General features: G+C 40.1%; 1 protein-coding gene across 2 annotated transcripts in view; it reads right to left on the bottom strand.

Moving 5' to 3' along the window:
• The window catches only part of Fam171b (family with sequence similarity 171 member B), a 53047-nt gene that overhangs the window by 5883 nt on the left and 22995 nt on the right, over positions 1–24169 (bottom strand). For both annotated transcript variants that reach the window (XM_034495137.2, XM_034495138.2), the window contains exons 2-6: positions 11900–12133; positions 9871–9963; positions 7085–7240; positions 4739–4909; positions 1388–1504 (exon numbers count right to left, since the gene is read on the bottom strand). In XM_034495137.2, the coding sequence (XP_034351028.1) occupies positions 1388–1504; positions 4739–4909; positions 7085–7240; positions 9871–9963; positions 11900–12133 (771 nt within the window). The remainder of the gene's footprint in view (positions 1–1387; positions 1505–4738; positions 4910–7084; positions 7241–9870; positions 9964–11899; positions 12134–24169) is intronic.

Below are 24169 nucleotides of genomic sequence, written 5' to 3'. Positions count from 1 at the left end.
CATCTGACATCTGACATGTCCCAGAATGCTTCAACCTGAATTCTAAAATAAACATGCCAGGCCCAAGAGCAGAACATTCAACTTCAAACACATAGGTACTTAAAAGGTAAATATATAATATAGATGCAGAAATGGCTGGTTGTAACGCAACAGCTTGCTCTTGGAGAACTGGTATCTGGCTGCTGAGGCACTGCGAAAATAAAACCCTAAAATATGTGACCCCAGCTTCCAAGCCTTACAGTCAACATCAAAGAAATTCATTCAGGAAGTTACAAAATGGGAACCCAAGCTATGCAGTAGCAAAATATAGGATACAGCTATAGTATTCTTATTTGAATTAGAATGGTGGCCAGGATGATAGAACCAATCCAGCCTCCAGCATGTGAAAGGGTGTTTCTCTGTTCAGGAAGGTTTGGTGGATTTTTGTTTGTTTGGCTGCTAGGTTACTTGGTCCATTCCTTTTTCAGCTTATAGAGGCAAGGTCTTACTCAGGCTGTTCTGGACCTGGCTATGTAGACCAAGCTGGCTTTGAACTCACAGAGAAATGCCTGCATCTGCCTCCCAAGTGCTAGGAATAAAGGTATCATTATGACCAGCTATATTCAGGAAGATGTAATGGATTGGATACAGAATGTTTTCTGAAACTTTTAAGAAATTTACTGACTATGATAAATGTTGGGTTTCTCTAGGTTTAGGTTCTCCATGTAATTTGATACCATGCTAAATACTTTGTGCTAGAATAGCATAGATCATCCCTATTGAAGAATTCTTGGAGAATGGCCACCTGCTTCTAGCCATCTTTGGTTCAAACTGTCAGGTCAATGATCATTTTGTGTACCTTCTATCTGCTCTTTCAAAACAATCTGCAGACACTATTATCCATCAGCCTTTCTTCTCATGTCCCCCATCCCAAAGTCTTCCTCCTTAGAAAAATCAGGAACCATGTAAAGAAAGACAGCAAACAACTAGAGACAGTGGCAGCCACCTGCTGAAGACCGTTAATAGGCTCTGGAGCTGCAGAGATGTGGCCTACCTCTACCACACTCTTTCTTCCTCCCCACCATCCTGTAAACTACACATTTAGTTTCCACCTTCTAAGAAATTACTCAACATGTCCCTATTTCTGATAGCCAGAGGCTCTGAGCTGAGAAAAGCTTATTCATGAAAACATAAACTTGAATAAACTTCAATCATCATAGATTCATCAGAAATGACAGTAAGAGACAAAGAGCTCATGGAGCTTAACTATTTGGTCGTGTATACAAGAAAAGGATGAGCTATGTCAGGCTTCGTTAGCCTGGTGCATGGCAATGCTTAGCCTAAGTTGGAGGCTGATATCATCTTCGGCATGATTCTTTAAAATGACTTTGTTTCATTTTTACAGTACCTATAGTGACTACGGATGGAGCTGCTATCCAGTAGCCCAAATGTGGTGCATCATAGGTCCAAATCAAATGACTGTTATGCTCCTTGACTGTTCCCCAGCCATGATGCACCCAAGCACCTAAAACATGTGGTAAGTGAAAAACAACAGTTAGTTACAGTTTTATTCCTTAGAGCTAAGGTATAAAACCAGGAGCCTGCAGGTAGTCATGTAAAGAATACAGGACATTTCGGAAATGACAAATACCATGATACTAAACATCTATGATGATAATGTTAAATGTTACGTCATACTTACAATATAATACATACATAATAATATAATGTGAATTATTCACCATGACCAAAGGACATAAAACCATTATAACAAAACTCAACTTACGGACCCTGAGATATGGTTTTTAAGGATAAATTAGATCAAATTAATAAAGATGAATTAGATTAAAGATAAATTAGAAGAAAATTCTAATTTAAAGCTCAGATGTAGAGTGCTTGAATCCCAGAGTTTAATTGCCAGCAAGAGACATGTAAGAAGAAAGAAAGAAATCCCAATTCCTTGACAGGTAGCAAGTTTTAATTTGCCCTGAGACTGTGGCTAAACACTTACAGCCTATGTTTTGTTGCCTTATCACTTTAAGAACCGTTGTTCTAATGTTACTGATAGTTTCTCCAGAACAATGTCTTTTCGATCCCAGAGGCCCACCTATGAATGAAACATACTTTACATGTAGTTTTCTACGAGACGCTTGAAATAAAAGCAGTCCACTGCAGGTATGGTGCTGGGACTGGGAAGCAAGCCCTGATCTGATCTTACTTGCAGTGGAGAATGGAGTTGGGAGATCCAGAAGGAAAGCATTAAATGACCAGTGTAGAACTCAGACCACAGTAGCACCTGAGACTAGGTGAGCCTGGAGTTAACGGGCCCCCCTCAGTCCCATTTGGAGTCCAGTGTCTTCCCACAAGATGTGCCTCATCCATCCCACATGAGAATACAAAGCCTCACACTCAATTCTGAAAAGGTTGAACTGTCTCTTAACTTTAAAGAATGTTGTCTACTCCAGTGACATGTCATCTCTCATACTGAAACAAATTTGGTAAGACCTAAACCTTTGATAAAATGTTATGTACAAACAGCTAACACAGCTACTTAAAAGATCTGTATATATTGGAAGTTTGGTTTCCTATCTACAAAATGTAAAGTGGGTATATTATTTTTATCCTTCATTCACGCATATTCATGGCGTATAGGAGAATTTCACAGAAATTCACAATGTATAATATAAAACAACACTTCCATCACCTCGTACACACACATGAATAGCATTTATATGATAGGGGCCTCTGGACTCCTCTCATTATCCTGGAGCTTATCAGAAAGTATTACAGATTAGCCGCCCCACTATAGGATGAAACACCAAAACTAATTCCCCTGTACTGTTGTGTAGCCCTCGGCCCCATGGACGGGTTACCGGAGCACTGTTTAAAACAGCCAATAGATGGAATCAACCAAGATGTCCACCAAGGGGTAAATAAAATGTATCTATGCAGGATTAATTTAGTCAGTCATACAAAAGTGGATAAATGCAATCATTTGCAGCCGTATTGATCAGTTAATCTGAGAAATAAGGTAGAGAAATTTGAGATGAATCACCCCATCTATTGCTTTTAGTTTAAGTTAAATTTGACATAGCAGATATGATAAATCAATTTAAATCTTTTAAGCATTATTGTTTATTATTGTTGTTATTATTTGTGCTTGTGTGTAAGGGAGGTGTGGTGTGTAGGCACATGGCGTAGGGCTCACGTGGATGTCAAAGAACGATCCACATGAAGAATGATCAGAAACTTGAATCAAACAGCACAGTCTTGTTTAATAGAAGACACGGAGTCCCACGTCACTTAAACAACTTGTCCCATGGGCTACAGCTGGTCCTCTCAGTAGCGGGTTACCACTATGAAATGCATAGTTTCCACTACTCTAAAGAACACAGACACGTGCAGCTTTTCTTTTGCCATGGACATCTGTGCCTGTTTGGCTTTACTCTCCACCTTTTCATTCTCCCTTGGGATTCTTGCCATTCTCTGTTCTCAGATGGCGTGATGAGTTTGGGAATCCATACCACATCAACATGTGAGCTAATCCTATGTATAATGTGTGTATGCTTCGCTGGCAAACTCTATTCTACAACACAGTACATTGGAGGGATTGTGCTGTGGCGACCACACAAAGCACATCTGTCTTCACTAGTCCTCCACCTGACTAAGTGCACTGTTAGAAGCTACAGCACCAACACCCTTTTGTTGGGCAACCCAAGGTCCTATCTTAGGAAGGTGTTAACATAGAGGAAACAGTGGGAAAGGAGATGAAGCAAGTCCTGAAAACTGTCTAGGCTCTGTAGCATGCTTTGCACAAGCTCATCCCACTGCATCTAGCACTTTATTTATTTATTTATTTATTTATTTATTTATTTACTTTATTTACTTTATTTACATTGGAACAAGTGCAAAACTAAAAAGCTGCACAGGATAAAGGGCTTCCCAGTTGCCATCTAGGATGCAAAACACAATGGATAAAATTGGTACCTAAAGGGGGATCACCGTTCCTTCCATCTCTTGTGCAATTGATCATCATGATATTAGCATATATTTTTGAAGGTCTTAACCAAGCTGTTCTGTAAGCTCATTCTGCCTACTAAAATTTCCTGAGGAATTTTTTTTTAATCTTAAATGATCTCTACCTCAAAATGTTAAAGAAGGATAAGACAATGTGGGTGAATAATGTTGAACTGTTTTTTTTTTTTTTTACATAATGTGCACAATGGTTAATCTCATTTGTCAATTTGATGAGATCTAGAATCACCTTGACATATGGGCTGCCTCTTGCATGCCTGTGGGGAATGATCTTGAGAGGGTTGAGATAGAAAGACATATATACCCACTGTGGTTGGCACCCGTCACTGAGCTATGATCCTGAATGGTGTAAAGAAAAGCAAGTTAAGCACCACTCTTCATTACCTCCGCTTCCTGACTGTGGATGCTGCCTCAACCCCCTCCTTACTGTAGCCACCATGATGAACTATAACCACTGTGGCTATAAGCCAAAATAAATCCTCTCTGCCTTAAGTTGCTTTTGTCAGGGTATTTTATTACCATAGGGAAAAACAACCAAGACAGTGTATTAGCATCATTTCCCCTCACAAACACATTTACTGGTTCCCAGTGGGGCCAGTTATGACCTTTAACAAACTGTACAAATTGACAATGTTAGTGAAAATCTAGATTCATATCAAACTCTAAAATCAACCAAATGTCCAGAAGAAAACTATCCTAATAATTTTTCTCTTAGCTACCATACCTATGTTCATATCAAACGTCCAAGCAGGTATCCGATCTCCTATGTTTACATTACTTGTATGTAGGAGAGGAAGAGAAACATGGATGGAGCCATCCACCTTTAATTCTTTTCCTCCAGAATATATTTTCACACATATTGCAGCAATAGGAGTCAACTCAATGTTTTCCAAACCTAAAAGAGAGTAGAATTGATTCAAATTATATACACACAGACGTTTCAGTCACACAATAAACTATGTTTCTAAAAATTGTCTTACTCTATTTCATCATTGTTATCCACTCTAATAATTACTCTGTTAGATGTACATTAAATATTTTAAAAATATAACTCCAAAATATTTAATAAATAAGTACTGGCTAATAGTGTAACATTGACCAATCAGTCTAAGCTTCCGTTGATCTAGTTCTCTTAGAGTCATCTGATTTAAGGACACTGGAATCCAAGCGAATCCCAGGCCAGTGAGATAGCTCAGTGGATAAAGGTACTTAATGCACAAGCCTGATGATCTGAGTTTGATCCCTGCAACTGGGGTAAAGCTGGACAGAGAACGCTGAGTCCCAATTGTCTTCTGGCCTCCACAGGCATGCTGCACTGAGTGCATACACTCTAATTCCTAAATCATAACCATCCGCTTTTTGAGAGATTATTTAAAAAAAAAAAAGACATTTAGACTTACAGGGGTCTGGAAGTGTGTAATTCAATAGAGGGCCTGCCAGCTGCATGTGGTTTTTATATGAAGTCCAGACCTTTGGTGCACTGATGACATCCCATGCTCAGGAAGCACACGTGACCAGTGGCACCAGGCTAGACAAAGCAGAGCCCTTACAGGACTCTAAGTGTCTAAAGTGGGACTTTGACAGGAAAGCTCATTGTGACCCTGCCCAAGTCTCAGGAGCTGTGTTTTGAATACCTCCAGGACAACATGAGCTTAGCGGTGGCAGCCAGTGTTGTAGTGTCCCCACAAATGCCTTTATTTTGCACATTCTCTAACTTACATCTAGAAAATTGCCAGAACTCCTAGCCTGTCATTTTCAAGTAACAGGCTTTGGGATAAGTTAAGCAGGAACTGACTGGGGAAGTAATCCGCTGAAATACCCTCTGATGAAGTGGAAGCATAATACACAAGGGAGAAAGCCAGTGAAGGAGAGTCAGTGAGGTCACTTCAGTGCAAGCCCACTAGTTAAATCAAGGAAATGGGAGTGTGATGTGTCAACTCTCGTATGCCCCACATAAGGGCAGAGCCTGCTTCATGGACTAGGCAGTGCTCTCAAGCAATGACTGATGTGTGCAGTAGGAAACAGGCTTGTGACAGAAGAGTGGGCCTCATCATGCTGGGACATCGATAGCATCAGTTTTATCTATAATTTACACTATATTATTTATATAATATACTCTTGATACTCCCATTTCTAGATGTACCCAGACAAACCAAAAATTTGACACAACTGATATACTCGAAATTATAGATGTATGAGGTAATTTTAAACAGTGGAGTTTCAGTTAGATTTACAAAGAATATTAGAAGTAGTGTGACAAATGCGGTTGTGTTTTTAATTAAAATTAATTAAATAAAGTTCCGTCAATTTTTTAACTTTTATATTATAAGGGCCTAACACCAAAGCTGTGGACTCTGGAAGAGGTAGCAGCTTTGACTCAGCTAAGACAGATCAAGTAGCAATTACAATAGCTTATCCACCCCTGTACACTCAGTGGCCATTACTCGGGCATCAGTTAAATAGCATACTCTCTCTGGCTTTTAAAGTAACACTTCTCATCGGTTTGGCAAGATTGCATAGAAAGTCAAACTGGAATATGTATTTATGTCAACATTTCTAAATAAGCTATTTTGAAAAGTTTTACAATAATAGATTTTTTATGTTTGGCTTACTTGCTTTAGTACTAATAAAATTTAATGAATTAAAACAAAAGGACATTTAGATTAATTTGACATAATGTATACCAACGATTTTGGCATAATTATTCTTTGGGGGGGGGTTGGACTTTTTTTTTTTTTTGAAACATGGTTTCTCTGTGTAGCTCTGGCTGTCCTAGAATCCATTTTGTAGACCAGGCTGGCCTTAAAGTCATAAAGATCCACCTGCCTCTGCCTTTTGAGTGCTGGAATTACAGTAGCGTGTCACCACATCCAGATCAATTATTTTTCTTTGGACAAAAGGAAATTGCTTATAAACAATTTAGTAGCAAATATTTCAAAAGCAACATGTATTTTGCAAAGCTGACATAAAAATCAAATGTGTAATATTATGTACATAAATATTATTTGATGAAAAACGTATATGCTGATGTTTCTTAGAAATATGATTACATATTTAAAAACTAGAATACCTGATTTGTAAGTGACTCCAGTCGCATACAGAAAATTGTCTCCCTTTAAAAACTGCTGTAGAACCGTTAGATAGCCAGTCACGTTGCTAATGTGATGGTTGGCAGGAAGTTTAATGAAGGCTTTTGAAAACTGAACACTTGGTTGAGATTTGGCATCTGGACAAAGGAAATCCCATTAACAAATGGAGAGAATGTATGCATATTAAAAACAGCATCACAGGTCAGGACATTTTCTTTTAAAGGATGTGGTTATAATAATTTCTGAGTTTCACCATCTGGCATAATTACCTTAAATTCAGAACTAACAAGCTTCCTTTTTGTACACTGACACAAGTTCTTTTTATTCCACAATAGTACCGGTCTGGGAACAACAAATGAGCCACTGATGTGCATACAGATACGTGTAAGAAACTTGAATGTGAAGTAGAAGTGGGGGAAAGATGTCAGTGTCATACACATAAGAAGTTCTGGACTGTAGACAAGAGAGTGCACGGCATACACATTACATGTGTTTCTTCTAGATTGTCAAACACCTCCAGACCACAGGTGCTTGACTCTGCTGCCCAGAACGTCTTCATTGTTTTCAGGTCTCACTTTAGAAAAACATACATTGACCACTCTCATCCGTCCTGGTCTATAACAAGAGTGGGGTTGATGGTGTGTGTCAGAATGGGCCAAGACCAATCAAGCACCTTGTTCATGCTTAACAATGGGCCTAGTCCCAAGCACAACCCACGAGGGATGCAGTTTGCTTTGTCTCCCACAGGCTTCCATCATGTAAACCCAAAATGGGAGCTTGTTTGAAAATGGAAGCAATGTTCACAGGGTTGAGAAGTAGAAAGAGAAAAAACTATTTTTCAATTATTTCAACGTGAGACCTGATTAAATCATGCCTGAATTTGACCCTGCTTTGTAAAAGAAAAATGCTCCCTTTGGGCTCATGCTAGTTTCGGGTGGGTTTCCAGCAACTTCAAAAATAACTGTCCTTCGGGACACTCGGCCACATACTGAAATGGGTAGGTGTGTCTCCATCAGATAGCTACACAGTAATTTTTAAAAGTCTTCCAAATGCCAGATTCCATACATATACAGTACTTCATTTCAGTAGTATTAAACTGACACTCTTCTGACATTTATCAATTGAGAACTCAGTGACATATTGCTTTTATAACCAACACAATTCAATAAGCCTAGGATCAATTCCAAAATTAAAATGGAAAATTACCAGATATATTACCTTTGTCCTTGGAGTTTTAATAAGATTACTGATAAAGGCAGGAAAAAAATCATTTAAGTTATTAGGGTGAAAAAAAATGTGTCAAATTTTAAAGATTTATATGCTATTAAAAGAAGAATGTCAGATTATTCTCAAAATCAATTTCTAGGGTTTTGCATAAAGGGAGAAAAATAATTCCTGCAAAACATTGGAGTAAAACATTACAATTATATATTCATTATTGTTTAGTTAAGATATTTGAGAAAACAGTCTGGTATTTTCAGATCATTTAAAACACTAACTAAAACATTCTCTGCTAAACAATGTAACCTTTATATATGAAGATATCATGATAAAATGCATTATTTTTGTATGTTAACCTAAGAAATAAAATTTTTAAAGTATGTGGCTTAATCCTTCTGAAGATACAAATTTCTTACAAGTAAAAAAGTGTGTATCCTGTGTAAATTATCTACATTTCCTAGGAAAAGTTTCTAATTTTTTCTGTCCCCTTGTCCACAAAAACATTCACATATACTGAACACACATCTATTATATAAACCAAATGCTTTCTTGACAAAGTATTTTATGAGTGCTAAGAAGGGAAGTAGGTACTTTATGGAGTGATGTGACAACATCAGAAACATCTGCCATCTAGTTTCATTAAAGCCAAGGCAGCATGAAACCAGGCCTCTCTGCAGCCATGTTGACTTTCTAATCTCTACACACAGCTTCATGTCAAACTCATGAGTACCAAATGCTTTAACATCTAGGGAAAGAGGCTCTAGAGCCTTATGTAGGAAGTCACTCCAAGATTGATTAGCCCCAAATTCAAGTACTAAACTTGAGTACTGTTAAGTTTTCTTATTTAATTCATCAGAAATGCATAGATTAGCTTCTAAATGTGAATTTTCACAAGCAATTCTTTAGGCCATGCCTCTCCTAACAGACTCCTTCATGAGGACTTCCTGTTATGTCCATTACTTTAGAGCTGAACACTAACTCACTGATACAAATCAAACACATAAATTATGTAATATGTATCAAAAGAAGCACAGTGGCTAAGCTTCCCCTAAGCGCCAGTTAAGGGACACATGACGGTGAAGGGGGATTTTCACACTCTTTCTTGTGGACACTCAAGTACCAAGTACCCCAGGTGAAGGCTGCCTAGAAGGCCCTAGACTCCCCAGTCATGGGCATCTCCCATATTGGCAGCCAGATTCATCAGGGAGGCACAGGAAAGAACAGGACACAGTTAGGGAGCCTGAAAATGGGAAGACAGGTTCTGACCTGATCACTTCACACCAGCCATGAAAGGCCCACTGAAAGAGGAGACACGGAGAGGACAGACAGCCATTTTCACTATTTCCTCACATCCTCAAGCCCTATGTTTAGTGCATACTAAAGATAATGTCTAATACACAAAAATGTAATTTTATAATAAGAAAATAGTTTTGGTCAGCTTACCATCAATGCCCAACTTGGACTTTTGCCAAGTTATAATCAACCCTGACCCTCTTATAAAATAATCACTCTAAGAACGTCCTTAGCGAAGGAGTAGTACACTTACCAGCTAATTTTCCAGTAATCAAAACAGTGTCTTCAAAGAGCCATATATTTGCTTGGCTTTGCGGGAACAGCGAAAGTGTAACTGAAGAATATACTGTGAAACAGGACAACACAATCACAGAGTTTAATGTAGGGGAAACTGAGGCAGGTATAGTTCTGTCACGGTGTGTCTCAAAGGCTTCTGGTATACCCAAAGGACATTCTATCCTACCACAGAGACTCTTGCTCATCCATGTTCATTGCTGTTCTATTCATAACAGCCAGACATCGGAAACAGCTGTCCAATTTCTGGTTGTTATGAGTAGAGCAGCAATCCACTAACTGATGTCCACCAACTGATGGATGGATAATAAAAAAGTGGTACATTTACACAATGGAATATTATTCCACTGTTAAGAAAAATGAAACTTGCAAGTAAATTGCTAGAGGGAGCTAGAAACGATTGTCCCAAGTGAGGTAACCCAGAGCCAGAAAGATAAATACCGTATGGTTTCTTACAGATGGATGTTAGATTTAAAGCTTTTTTATATATATGTGTGTATGCTCTAATTAAAGTAATCACAGTGGCTAGGTACTTAGCAAGAGTCCAAGGCAGAGGATGTGACCTTCCAAGGAAAGGGAAGTAGAATGTAGTTCAACAAGATAAGGGGGAAAGTAGAATAGGATTAGATGGGGGAGGGGTGAGAGTGGTGTACAAGAGGTATTATGACGAGGGACACTGATACTAATGGCCTTTTCAAAGCCATATGGAAAAGTACTACTACAGAAGCTTCCTAAAATATATCCATATATGAAAGATATTTAAATGGAATCACCATATAATGGGAAAGACAACATCCCAACTAGACATTCATGTCACTAAGTAAATCCCTCAGACCCAGGAATGGGTTACATCTTGTTGTGTCATTGGACAAAGAGGCTCCAAAATCACAAGCAGTTGCCAAGGCTACTGATTACTGTCACATCCTAATCGTACAAGCCCTGTTGCTGAAGACATCACATACTTATGTCATTGAACACAGAGAAATCAAGCTGATGACCAACTAGAAGGTTTAGCCCTACAGACTATATGATTCATGATGCTGGGAAGTACTCTGCACAGTACTGGAGGAGAGGGGTAACCATCCATTATCACCCAGCTACAAACCCTGAGGCCTACAGCAGTGACTTGTATGCAAGACAGACCGCTATAACAGTGCCACAAATATTACTGGATTAACCGATCACTTTATTGAAGTTAAGGCTCATCCCACGAAATGGATCCCACACCTGCCTGACATTGCTAAGGTGACCAAGAACCTGAGGCTAAACAGATCATGCGCCATGAGGAAAACCTGCTATGATCATTCTGCTAATGGAACATAGCAATACAGTGACTGCTAATGACATTGCTATACCCATAGATCAGTGCCCCACTAAACCCTCACCTAATCCTTTCTTGCAGGAAAGGATAATTACCAGAGGCATCCACCACTGGGCAGTGTGCAAGCCTCTGTGGATGTAGTAAGTGCCCTCATGACTGCTGTGATCCCAGGACTTTTGTCAACCTGAATTCCAACACCAAAGAAAGCTACAGTGTTTAAAAAAAAAAAAAAAAGTGGGATTTGGGGAGAAATAAGATAAGACAGCAGAGGCTTCATCAGTGGAATCAGACTGCCTTAAAAAATACCCCCAAAGCTCTTTCTTCTATGTGAGGACAAAGTGTGAAGGCAACAACATCTGTAAAAAAGGGAAGGCACTTTATAATCAGCAAGCTCTCAGCAGACAGTGAGCCCGCTGGCAATTCAATCTTGGTTTTCCTCTCTTCCAGAACTATTTGGGATCTCTGATATTTACAACCCACCTCATTTGCAGTGTTTTGTTCTAACATCCCAAACAGACAAACAGCATTTCTAGAATTTTTTTTTCCTTCTAAGCATATTATATGGATTTCTTCTAGGTGTTCTCATTTTTCAGCTTAACAGATTTTCATCCAACAGATGGAGAAATCATTTACATTTGTGAATGCAAAACATCACTGAAGTACTTACTTGGCATCCTTCCTGTTTTCCAAGGCAGAGGTGTCAAGACATAGCCATCTTTGTAAGCAATGATGGTTAAGCTAAGTCCTAATTGATAGGGTACTTTTATCAATACTGCTCCATTGCTCCTGGTTACTGTAGAATTTGTCTTCGAGTAGTTAACAAACACCTCCACAACTGCTTGACTCAGGTACTGGCGACTGATGATGTCATTGACCTGGACTTTCAGCATAAAAACAGACACTGGAAAAAAACAACAACAAAGAAACAGAAACTGAATCAGGTCGAACTTAAAAATGTATGGCATTTGCACATCAAATTGTCATTCAATACTTACAAATAACAAGACAAGACAAGACTTTTTTACTTTTTGAATGTATATATTAATGGCTATTCAAAATAATGAAAATAGTCCAACAAATACATTATTCTTCCTAAATCAAAATAAATTAGAATATTTATTATTAGTAAGCACACTATTATTATTCTAATTTTTGCCATTTAAAAGAAGAGCAGTGAACTGCTCTTGAGGGAAACACATTTTTACTTTGTCTGCTTTCAACTTACAGACTTTGACCACTAATTAAACCCACCCTTTCACAGTGAGCTCCTTTAGTTTTTTGTTGGCTAGAAGGCAAGGAATGTGTTGCTGTTTTAACTATATGAAATATCACACAGAAACCTTTCTGAAGATATATAAAAAATAATTTTTCTTCTGTACATAAGATTTCATACTAATATAAAGTGAAGACAATGAGAATTAGAACCTGCTCTACTGAGCCCTCTGGTCTCATCTTTCAATACTGATCTGTATGTTCACTGGGATTTACCCCATGCTATCTGGAAACAAACAAACAAACAAACAAACAGAACTTGCACTGCGGAGACACCTTTAGAAGGAAGTACTACATCTAAGACTTTTTATTTTTCCCTGTGAGTGGGCTCTGGAGCTAGTTGAGATCCACTATGCCATTCCTCAGATATGTGGCCACAGGTCTGTCACCCTTAAATGCAACACTGGGACCCCTGGGAGAATAGCAATTGCTTTAAGGTAACAAAATGAAGTTAGTGTAAATATGTTTGGTCATTATGATCATTAGTAATGTTTTCTACAATTTGAAAGCCACACCACACCCATTCCAGAACTTTTGTAGACTCCTCCTGAAGGACTGATAACACTCCTTATTTGCATAAATAAACTCATGTTTACTAAGCATCACTTTGTGAAGAAGTCATGTCAGGTAAAAGGAAAACTCCTCCTTAGTGTTAACTATGCCACAGTACTGCTAACCAGTCACCATCAGGCCTGTTTATTCCAACTTTGTTAAGCCACACCTTTAATTGCTTTTGGATCATTTTAAACATAAACATAGCTAATGAACAATCACTCTGTCTTTGGGAAGGTGCAGCTTAGCAGACTGAAAATCAAAATAGTTTTGATCCACTCCAGAGCTAAATACAACGCTAAATGTCACACTACTGTATCTCAAAGAATACATTATTGTAATCATCATTGAGAACTTTAATTCCTAATGCCAACTAAATAGAAAAATAAAGTACCCCTTGACCATGTGTGTACGTGCATGCGTGTGCACACACACACACACACACACACACACACACACCCCAAATCATGGCTTCCAATCTTTAAAAAGCTATTTCTTTTTTCATATTATAATATAATTACATCTTTTTTCTCTTTCCTTTTTCCAAATCTTCCAATATATCCCCCGTCTTTCAACTTCATAGTCCTCTTTTCATCAATTATTGTTGTTATACACACACACATGTACACGTGTGTGTGTGTGTGTGTGTGTGTGTGTGTGTACAGTCTGTATAATGTTACTTGTATATGTTCTCAGGGATGACCATTTGGTATTAAATAACCAATCTACGTGTTTTTCCTGGGGGGAAGACTACTTCCTCACATTCACAGATTCCCTGGTTGCCTTTAGTTCTTTGTGTGGGTTTGAGGCCCTCTGGGCTGATGGTTTCCAACTTAAATGGGAACTATAACTCTCATGTAAGCAAGATATTGCCGTGCACATGGCACATGGCACTTTGGATTTCTATACTAAATGTTGAATGGGTTAGTGTTAAAAAAAAAAAATCTAAGTAGAGAGGACATGCAGCTGCAACACAGTCAGCCACCAAACTCACTGATGTCAAACTTCTAATACCTTAGACAGAAATAAAGACACACAAGGCTAACAGTTCTGAAACTGAACTATCCTAGAAAACCCATGAGCTCTAACCCATGTGACTTCAGCATAGCCCTCTCTGTGAGCTCCCTACATTTATTGTAGCCAAAGGTCTTGGCATTTGCTTCTAAAACACAAACATTAAGCGTTACTGAATACAGCTATACATATGTGTTTAATTGATAGGCCACTTTGTTTTATATAAGACAAAGTAAAGGAAGAAAGAGTAATATTAAATACCAAAAAAAAAAAAAAAGAAAAACCTCCTCAGTAAAACCAAAAGTTAAAGAAATTTCCTATTTAATTTGATACCTGAACTTGTAGCAAAAATATACTTTAAATAGTTCCTTCTAGACCATAATAAGACCTAAAGCGGGTTTTTATTAATTCATGTGCTTCAAACAGCAGTCTAAAAAATTCTCAGAGCCTTTGGATTAAAATATCCCAATGTGTGGCTAAGATCCTAAAGGAAATTCACAAAATAATTGAAAATCCCATTTTCTCTAAGCTTGTAGAAGAACAGATATCAAAATAAAGAACACTGGCTCCAGATGACCCAGTGCTGGGCTTGACTGATAAAACGATTTAAAACAATCCCTCCCCAAGAATGTGCTACAAATTTGATCAGTAAACATACTTAGTGGGTTAAAGACAATTCCTCTGTGGTGACAACCCCTGCAGCTACACTGTCAATCACCTAATAAGCTGAGGGAACACAGAGGTCTGGCCAGCAAACTCCTCTCTAAGTCCAACTTGGAAAAAGACTAACCACGTTTGTTCTTGTAACTGTTTCCTCCACGATTCCACCTAATGAAGCTGGCCTCCTAAAATACGGGCATTTTCTGATGTCCATACACTCACAAACACAAAACACACATACACTCACATACACTGTCTCTCATACACCCAGACATATATACATACATATATATACACACATAAGGTTCATTGCTGGAACTACATGTTATCCTATTTGGCAAGCCTGGAAGGTCTCTCTTAATGTTAAGGCAAGGAGAAAATTAGCTAGTAAGTCCCCTGGATATCACCGCCTACGCTCTTTGTCCCACATTATTCCTTAGCTGTGACCTTCATCACATTTACTGCTGTATCTCTCCCTGCCAATGCTTGAAAAAAACAACCATTGATTAAATCTGGGTCTCTTTGCCCAGTCCTTGAACATGGTTTATCTCTTACCCTAGTATAAGCTAGAGCAAAAACAATTTGAAAAGACGAAAAAGAAAAAGAAACAAAACCTTGGGTGACAGTTTGAAAAATCTGGTTTTAGCAATTCAAAAGACTTAAGTTATAAAGTATTACCTGCCCATGACTTAAACAGGATGCTCTGCCTTCTGCAGGGCAGCTGATGAAGCAAGCAACATTGGCAGCCAGAAGTACTACATATCCACAGACACACCCCCTCTCCACTCTGAACAAAAAGGAAGCAGATCCCTCTTGATTAAATATATATAATTTTCAGCCAGCAATGAAATTGTCTCCATGATCTATCATCTTTTCTCCATTGTTTATTCAGCTTTCTGTAGGTGTGTTATTTTCTCTGTCACTTAATTATAATCATTATGTCATGCCCACACAATCTTCTTTTCAATATGTCACAATTAGTTTTAAAATGGTCCAATAACAAATGATTCCAACTGCACTAGAAAACATATAATTTAAATGCTGGGGGAAAAAACTAAAATAAAACACATGTTGATGAGCTATGTCCTGGGATTACTGATCACTACCTATCATGTATATTAAGTTGTGTGGATCAATAAAATTCACTGAAAATTACATTGGCATAAAGAAATGTCCTTTAAAAAAAAAAAAAAAACAGTTTCCTATCCTACAGGAGTAGGGAACTCAGGTTCTGAAAAGGACTTTTAAAAATACTTCTAGGTATAAATTAGGATGGCGATAACAACTTGGTGTGGGAAGGAGGAAGAATTACAAGCCCACTGCTTTCTGAGAAAAACTAGCAACATCTCATTGTGTTGTCTCCAATAAGTATGTTACAACTGTGCAGATGACACCACTGAAGGTCTAGATTTTTCTTGTATTAAAACCAGCCTACATTTTCCCCAGTACACTGCAAACAACTACAATACTGTCATACTGCAATGTTTTCCAGAAATATAATGCCAAAATACAAGCTTTTAGAAATTGAATAGTAAATACTTTAAGGAAATAAACTGTAAAGACTTTAGTAGACTATATCTCAATGAAAAATGGGCAGCAGTGAAGAGTACAGAAATACAGTTTTAAAACATTTATTCTGAATAAGGACAAATGTTTACCCCTATGAATTCATTCAGCAAATGCTCAGTTACCGCTGACATCAGTTCACACCAGCCCTGGGCTAGTGTTGGGAATAAAAACATTAACAGGGCCTTTGGAAAGTTTAGACAGTGGTAAAACAACATGGGAGGGAGGAAAGACTGAAGAATTTCTGAAAATAGTGGGAAAAAAGCAATACTGAAACATATATGAAAGCACCTTCTAGTACACAACATAAAGTTCAATGAAATTGAGCTCAAGTTACATCAGAGTTGATATTGCTAACAACTCCTACAAAGTAGTCAAGATATGGATTCACCCGTAGACAGAGTTATTAAATTAACAGTCTGGCAAGCCAAGAACAGGTTAAGATTCTGCACAGAAATGCATTGTTTTTGATAATGCATATTCCATGACAGGTAAGGAAGGCATTCTTGTCAGAATGACTGAAGACAGGCTCAGTCTTGTTAACAAAATAAAAAATAGGGAGAGGTGGAGAGCCTTTGGGGCTGCTTAGCAAGAATCTGATGTGGGCCAAGGACAAGGAAATGGGCTTCTTGGCAGGAATATATTAGCCAAGGACAAGGAAGTAGGCCTCAGGCAGGAATCGGACATTAGGCTAGAACAAAGAAGTAATTTCAGGCAGGAATCTAAATCTTAGGCTAAAACAAAGAAGTAATTTCAGGCTGGAATCTAAATCTTAGGCTAGAACAAAGAAATAATTTCAGACAGAAATCTAAATTTTAGGCTAGAACAAGGAAGCAGGCTTCAGACATGAAAATGACTTTGGGCTAGGACAGGGAAGTTGGCTCAGTTATTTTGGTCATCCCTATAAGCCATTACTTAGAAACAGTGATCAAGGGAATGTTCACAGAATTTTGTTTAGTGCTTTGCTTGTTCTTTGACTATCGGTGTTTATTGTCTTGCTTGTTCCTTGAGTATTTGCATTTATTGTATTGCTAGTATCCCTCAACCTAGAACTGACCTTAATATTTGCATGTATTTAAAATGGTATACAAGCAAAAAGAAGGAGGGGGGATGCAATAGGGAGGTTCTAGGGAGGGGAAATGGGGAAAGGGGATGACATCTGAAATGTAAATAAATAAAATATCCAATAATAATAATAATAATAATAATAATAATAATAATATATGGATTGGATATTTCTCTTTGGAATGAGTTCACACTGGTGTTAGGAGCCGCGGTGAGCGTGACAACATTCGCCATTACAAGATGGCATGGGCATCCTGTGCTCCCACAAGTAAACAACTAACTGTGCAGGTGCAAAAGGCAAAAGCGCGCCAAAGTCACTGCCCATCCCGGGGTGTAATAAGGGGTAATGAGTGAACAGCCAATCAGAAGTGAACACACCACTCTAGAGTACATATAGCAGTGCCTTTCCCGGGCTTGGGGTCTTTCCGCTTCTGCTGATACAAGAATAAAGCCTCGTTGTAGTAACTACCCGAACACTGCCTCACGTGTCTCTTTCGCGGGCGAAGGGGACTCGAAAAGGGGCGCGGAACACACTGGTATTTTCCACAAGGAGCATGTTGACATTTTGAGTTCAGGGACCCTGAGGGCCTGGCCAAGCATTCTCTGGTTTTCTCTAGAAACTGAACTTTTGGTCCCTTCCTAAGGAGCAGTTACAGTAAGAACTCCAAAGATGCCAAGTTTCTGCTTATGACCCAAGTCAGACTTCACTGGGGGCATTCAGAGGCCTCTCTTGCTCGCCATATATCACTTTAAGACATTTCATATTCAGGCACAGAAATGTCTTAGTTGTAGCTGGGCATACAACTCTCTTAAAGTATAAATAGAAAACATCTGGTTCTAATTTAAATGTCTGTGTATGTATAACTTTGAGCAGAGACATACCAGGCTTGGTTTCATTAAAGAGGATATCGATTCCCAGCTCAAGGCTAGCATCCAAGATCTTCTGGCATCTGCCACCACCTTCCTCTGCAACCTAACTTCCTTTAATTCTTCCACAGCCTAAACACCAACTCTTACCCACTGCCTGATTGTATTAAAACAAAACAAAACAAAACAAAACAAACAAAAAAAACTTTTCTTGTAACTCAGTCAAGCTCATGGGTCTATGAATCAATGGCCACCTTACCTATACTGGCAAACTTGACAGTTACATCAGTGACCATATGGCCTGCGAAGACTAACATACCTACTATCTAGAATTTTACAGAAAAGGTTTGCAGAATCCTCTTCTATGTGGCTACATAAATGGATCACTCGTCACTATCCAAGACCAAACACACACTATGCTGGCTGGTTTTCTATCAACTTGACACAAGCCAGAGTCATCAGAGAGGAAGGAGCCTTGATTGAGAAAATGCCTCCATAGGACTGGGCTGCAGACAAGTCTGTAGGACATTTTTTAATTAGTAATTGATGTGGGAGGGTCCAGGCCATCGTAATGACAGTACCCTGAGCTGATGGCCCTAAGTCCTATAAGAAAGCAGTCTATAAAAGCCATGAAGAGCAAGCCAATAAACTGCATTCCTCCAAGGTCTCTGCATCAGTTTCTGCCTCCAGGTTCCTACCCTGTTTGAGTTCCTCTCCTAACTTCCTTTGAGGAACAGCGATATGGAAGCATAAGCCAAATAAACCCTTTCCATCTCAATTTGCTTTGGTCATGGTGTTTTATCATAGTAATAGTAGCCCTAACTAAGACAGACAACTTTTATAAAACCTCTGTGTTAGGTTTCAAACCTGGACAAGTGGCTGATTCCTATTTAACAGCAGACCTGGACCTGGCCACCAGGTTTTTCCTATATCCCTCAGTCCCCTTACCTGTAACATAGCGCTCCTTGCTAACACACCCTGCCCCCTATCCTAAACTTCTCCAGCCCAGGGGTTGGGCTGCTCTTCCCCCACTGCCCTTCCCTATATAATCCGTTTTGGTTACCTTTCTCTTTGTACATTTGGGACGGTCTCCTGGCTGTTGCACTGAGTGCCTCTGCTTTCCCCTCTTCCTTTCCTCCCCCTTTCCCCACACGGACCATCTCAGTCTTGTCATGTCTACTCTGGACTCTCCTAGCTGTGCCTCTGGCTATACTCCCCCACATATCTATAATAAACCATCTTGTAGAAATTTTTAATCTTAAAATTTTTATCCTGCCTTTGACCCTTTCATTTCTGGATAAAACACACACACACACACACACACACACACACACACACACACACACACACCTTTTTATTTACAATAAGCCTTAAACAGCACAAGAGCTGGGCAGATACCTACTCTTTATGCTATTATAATCTACCTCCCTATCAATAACCCCAAATTATTACTTACTACTTATCTGGGCTGCTCTTAACTCCAATTGGCCAGCCATCAGGGCCACATTTTCATGACTCACCTAACCCCTGGTGGCTTCTCTCTCCTCCTCCACCTTCTTCTCCTCCTCCTGGTTCTCCTTGGACCCCAAGCCTGGAAACCCTAAACCCCCATCTATGTCTCTTCTGCCCAGCTATTGGCTGTCAGCATTCTTAATCCCTATCAGAAATAACTTGGGGGCAAGGTCACATAGCTCACTTGGTCTCTGTGCCAACTATTTTGTCTTGGGGGAGGCCCACACTTAGCAGTGCAATACACAGTAAAAGACCAAACCTCAACACCTCATCCTCCACTAAACCTATAATCAGCCATGTCCTTTCCTTCCCTTCCCTTCCCTTCCCTTCCCTTCCCTTCCCTTCCCTTCCCTTCCCTTCCCTCTTCCCTTCTCTTTTCCCTTCCCTTCCCTTCCCTTCTCTTCCCTTCCCTTCCCTTTTCCCTTCCTTTCCCTTCCCTTCACTTTTCCCTTCCTTTCCCTTCCCTTCCCTTCCCTTCCCTTCCCTTCCCTTCCCTTTTCCCTTCCTTTCCCTTCCCTTCCCTTCCCTTCCCTTTTCCCTTCCTTTCCCTTCCCTTCCCTTCCCTTCCCTTTTCCCTTCCTTTCCCTTCCCTTCCCTTCCCTTCCCTTCCCTCTTCCCTTCCCTTTTCCCTTCCTTTCCCTTCACTTCCCTTCCCTTCCCTTCTTCCCTTCTTCCCTTCTTCCCTTCTTCCCTTTTCCCTTCCTTTCCCTTCACTTCCCTTCCCTTCCCTTCTTCCCTTCTTCCCTTCTTCCCTTCTTCCCTTCTTCCCTTCCCTTCCCTTCCCTTTTCCCTTCCCTTCCCTTCCCTTCCCTTCTCTTTTCCCTTCCCTTCCCTTCCCTTCTCTTTTCCCTTCCCTTCCCTTCCCTTCCCTTCTCTTTTCCCTTCCCTTCTCTTTTCCCTTCCCTTCCCTTCTCTTTTCCCTTCCCTTCTCTTTTCCCTTCCCTTCCCTTCTTCCCTTCTTCCCTTCTTCCCTTCTTCCCTTCTTCCCTTCTTCCCTTCTTCCCTTCTTCCCTTCTTCCCTTCCCTTCCCTTCCCTTCCCTTCCCTTCCCTTCCCTTCCCTTCCCTTCCCGGCCAGAGGGTGGAGCCAATAAGGAATTCTTCCCCAGCCCCTCCCCCCTCTCTCCCTGCTATTTAACTCAGAATTGCCCTGGGTTTGTTTTTGTTTGGTTTTTTTTTTTTTGGGGGGGGGGTGCATCCAGATCCATCCACCATCTGTCATGTCAATAAACCCGTTTTGGAAATCCAAGGACTTTCTCGTGTTTGGGGCCACACCGTGAGGAACTGTGGAGCCACAGCAGCCGGACCAAACTTCCAGCTGGAGGAAGCCAGAGCATTCCCAGCCAACTACCCACAGGCTGGTGTGAGGAACCCTCATCGATTCTCCAGCCACAATTATCTACATTAAGTGTCTTGTTCATTTGGTGCTGAGACCCAGGGCCAGTCATTCTCTTCCCTTTTTATTTCTGGTTTCATTTATTCTACCTATGAAAATTTCATTTCACTCTTCACTTTAAGTCAGACACCCCTTTTACAAATATATATTTTCTCCATGCTATCTAGATTCTATTCTGACAGGTCCCAGAGCATATGATATCTCCTGATGTTTACTTCACTTTTCCACAGATATGTCTTCTCACTCTACAAAGCTAGGTATCTTCATAACCAACAGTTTCCAACACAGCTTTGTCTTTTCTATTCACTTTACATATCCATTGTTGCCCCCCTGGCCCCCCTCTCATGATCTCTCCCTCCTCCCCTTTCCTCTGAGTGGATGGAGGCACCCCTGGGTATCCCCCAACCCTGGCACCTCAAGTCTCTGCGGGGCTAGACTCATCCTTGCTCACTGAGGCCAGACAAGGCAGACCAACTAGAAGAACATATTTCACAGACAGGAAATAGCTTTAGGAATACACACTGCTCTATTTGTTTTGGACCCACAAGAAGACTGAGCTGCACATCTGATACATATGGGGGGTGAGAGACTAGGTCCAGCCCATGTATGCTCTTTGATTGGTGGTTCAGTCTCTGGGAGTCCCCAAGGGTCCATGTTAGTTGACTCTGTTGGTCTTCCTATGGAGCTCTTATCCACTTTGAGTGCCCTCCCTCAATCCTTCCCCCAACTCTCCCATAAGAGTCCCCAAGCTCCATCCAATGTTCAGCTGTGGGCAGCCTTGTGTTCTTATGAGGTTGCCATGTGAACTTACACTGGTTGAGGAAAGGGTGGAGCAGGGAAAGGAAAGAGAAGATGAGGAAAGGAGAACTGTAGAACAAGGAGGAGAACGGACACCAGAAGCGGCCGCACTCCTGGGAGAATCAGGAAGCACCAGGGTTCCATAGGGGTCTCCTGAAATCATGGCCCGATTGTAACTTCAGTACAAAGATCTGTGCCTCATCCCTTAGATGCCAGTGAAGAATACATTGCTACAATAACAACAATAAATATAAAGGTTCATTTTGGTTTTTGGAAACTAGTATAACATCACATGAGAGCATTTAACCTGGGAAGATCACTGTAGAATGCATAAGGGCAGAACTACTTCAATGTACCACAGAAAAGATGAAACCTTTTATCACAGTTACAAACAAGCACCAACAGGGAGGCTTTGTGAGCCTTTCTTCCAGGATGTAAGTTCAATTTCCCTATTTAATTGGAACAAGAGCTAAAAGCTTAGAAAAGAGCTGAGGACAGCAAAGGAGCTTAGAAAGAGAAAGGACATATAATTATGTATTCTGTAAGGCAGAGAGGGTTTACACAGCTTAATCTCAACAGCATTTCAAATGGACACACCAACTGCCTTCTTCTAAAGGCACAAAATGGAATTGAATTAAAAACTCAGTAAAATAGAAAAGCCACCGTTTCATTGCTTAAGCCCCAGAATTAGATCCAAAAAACAGTACTGGCTGTGAAAGAAGGAAGGGAAGGAAGAGGAGAAGAGAGGAGGGGAGGAAGAAAGGGAGAGGGAGAAAAGAGATAGAGAAAAATACTGTTTATCTTGGAGACAAATTCATTTGCAATAACCTGGACACTAGTGTTTATTTCAGAGAAAATGTCAAATCTAAGGAATTAAAAAGATACAAGGACATAATCTTCAAAGGTAAAATTAAAAATGTTACAGAACAAATAAAATACTTCCTGTTCCCTGTAGGATTAAAAGCTTGAAGTGGGTTCACCAAAGCTAATGAAATGGGTCTGCAAAGAGTCTTTGTAAGCCACGAATAAGCCACTCAATGGGGGAGCAAAAGAGAGCCCAGAGCCATTGGGCTTTGGGCTCCTACCCAGAGAGCCCATTACCTCAGTGCAAAAGAACCAGCTTTACCCAAGCTTTTAAACCCACTGTCACAGCAAGAAATGACGGAGGCAGTGTTCAGTCTTATCATAGAGTGTGTAAGGCTATATGGTGCCTAATAGACACATCCATCTCACTATATAACTAGCAAATATGTATTTTTTCAACTTATTAGTGTTATCAAAAATTAAGTTGTATGGATTCACTAAAGCAGCAAATGAGCTACGAATCTACAAAGTCTAGGAGCCTCTGTTTGCACCACCTTCATGTCCTATAAGCAATTAAGCACCGACTATGTGCAAAATGTGTCCTATTCACCGAAAAGGAAACAAAGAAATAGTTACCTTTAAATATGTGTGCTTACTATTTAGAGAGAATAATAATATGGAGGAAAATATAGACAAATATTTCAGAGAGTTCAGCAATCTGCACAATAATCAAATTTGCAGGCAAATGCATGGAACTAGAAAATATCATCCTGAGTGAGGTAACAGAAGGGAGACTGGCACGGCTGTCCTGAGAGGCTCTACCAGCAGCTGACTGAGACAGAAGCAGATACTTACATCCAACCATTGGATTGAAGTTGGGGACCCCTATGGTTGAATTAGGGGAAGGATTAAAGAAGCTGAAGGGGGGAGCAACTCCATAGGAAGACCAGCAGTCTCAACTTACTCAGACCTCAGGGAGCTCCTAGAGACTGAGCCACCAACCAGGAGCATACACTGGCCAGTCCAAGGCCAAAATATATCAAAGGTCTGCCTGGTCAGACTTCAGTGGGAAAAGATGCTCTTAATCCTAGAGAGACTTGACGTCCCAGGGAAGGGGGAGGCTTACTGTGGGGAATGAGGAACTGTGGGAAGGGAGACCAAAAAAGGGGAGCAATGACTGGAATGTAAATAAATTTAAAAAAAAAAAAAAGAATTGTGTGCAGTTGCAAATGACTGTAGTCCCAGTGCTGGGCAGACAGCAGGCAATCGAGAGGATCCCTGGGGCCTAATTAGTAAACTCCAAGTTCATTGTGAGACTCAGTGTCAAAAAATAAGGTATAAAACAATTGAGGAAGACACCTGGACTCCACATGCATGCACATATACATGCATGTGTGCGCGCGCGGACACACACACACACAAACATGTGCTAC

This window comes from Arvicanthis niloticus, chromosome 2 (assembly GCF_011762505.2).
Source record: "Arvicanthis niloticus isolate mArvNil1 chromosome 2, mArvNil1.pat.X, whole genome shotgun sequence".
Lineage (NCBI taxonomy): Eukaryota > Metazoa > Chordata > Mammalia > Rodentia > Muridae > Arvicanthis > Arvicanthis niloticus.
The sequence above is the reverse complement of the archived record's forward strand: the minus strand, read 5'-3'. Positions and strand labels throughout refer to the sequence as shown.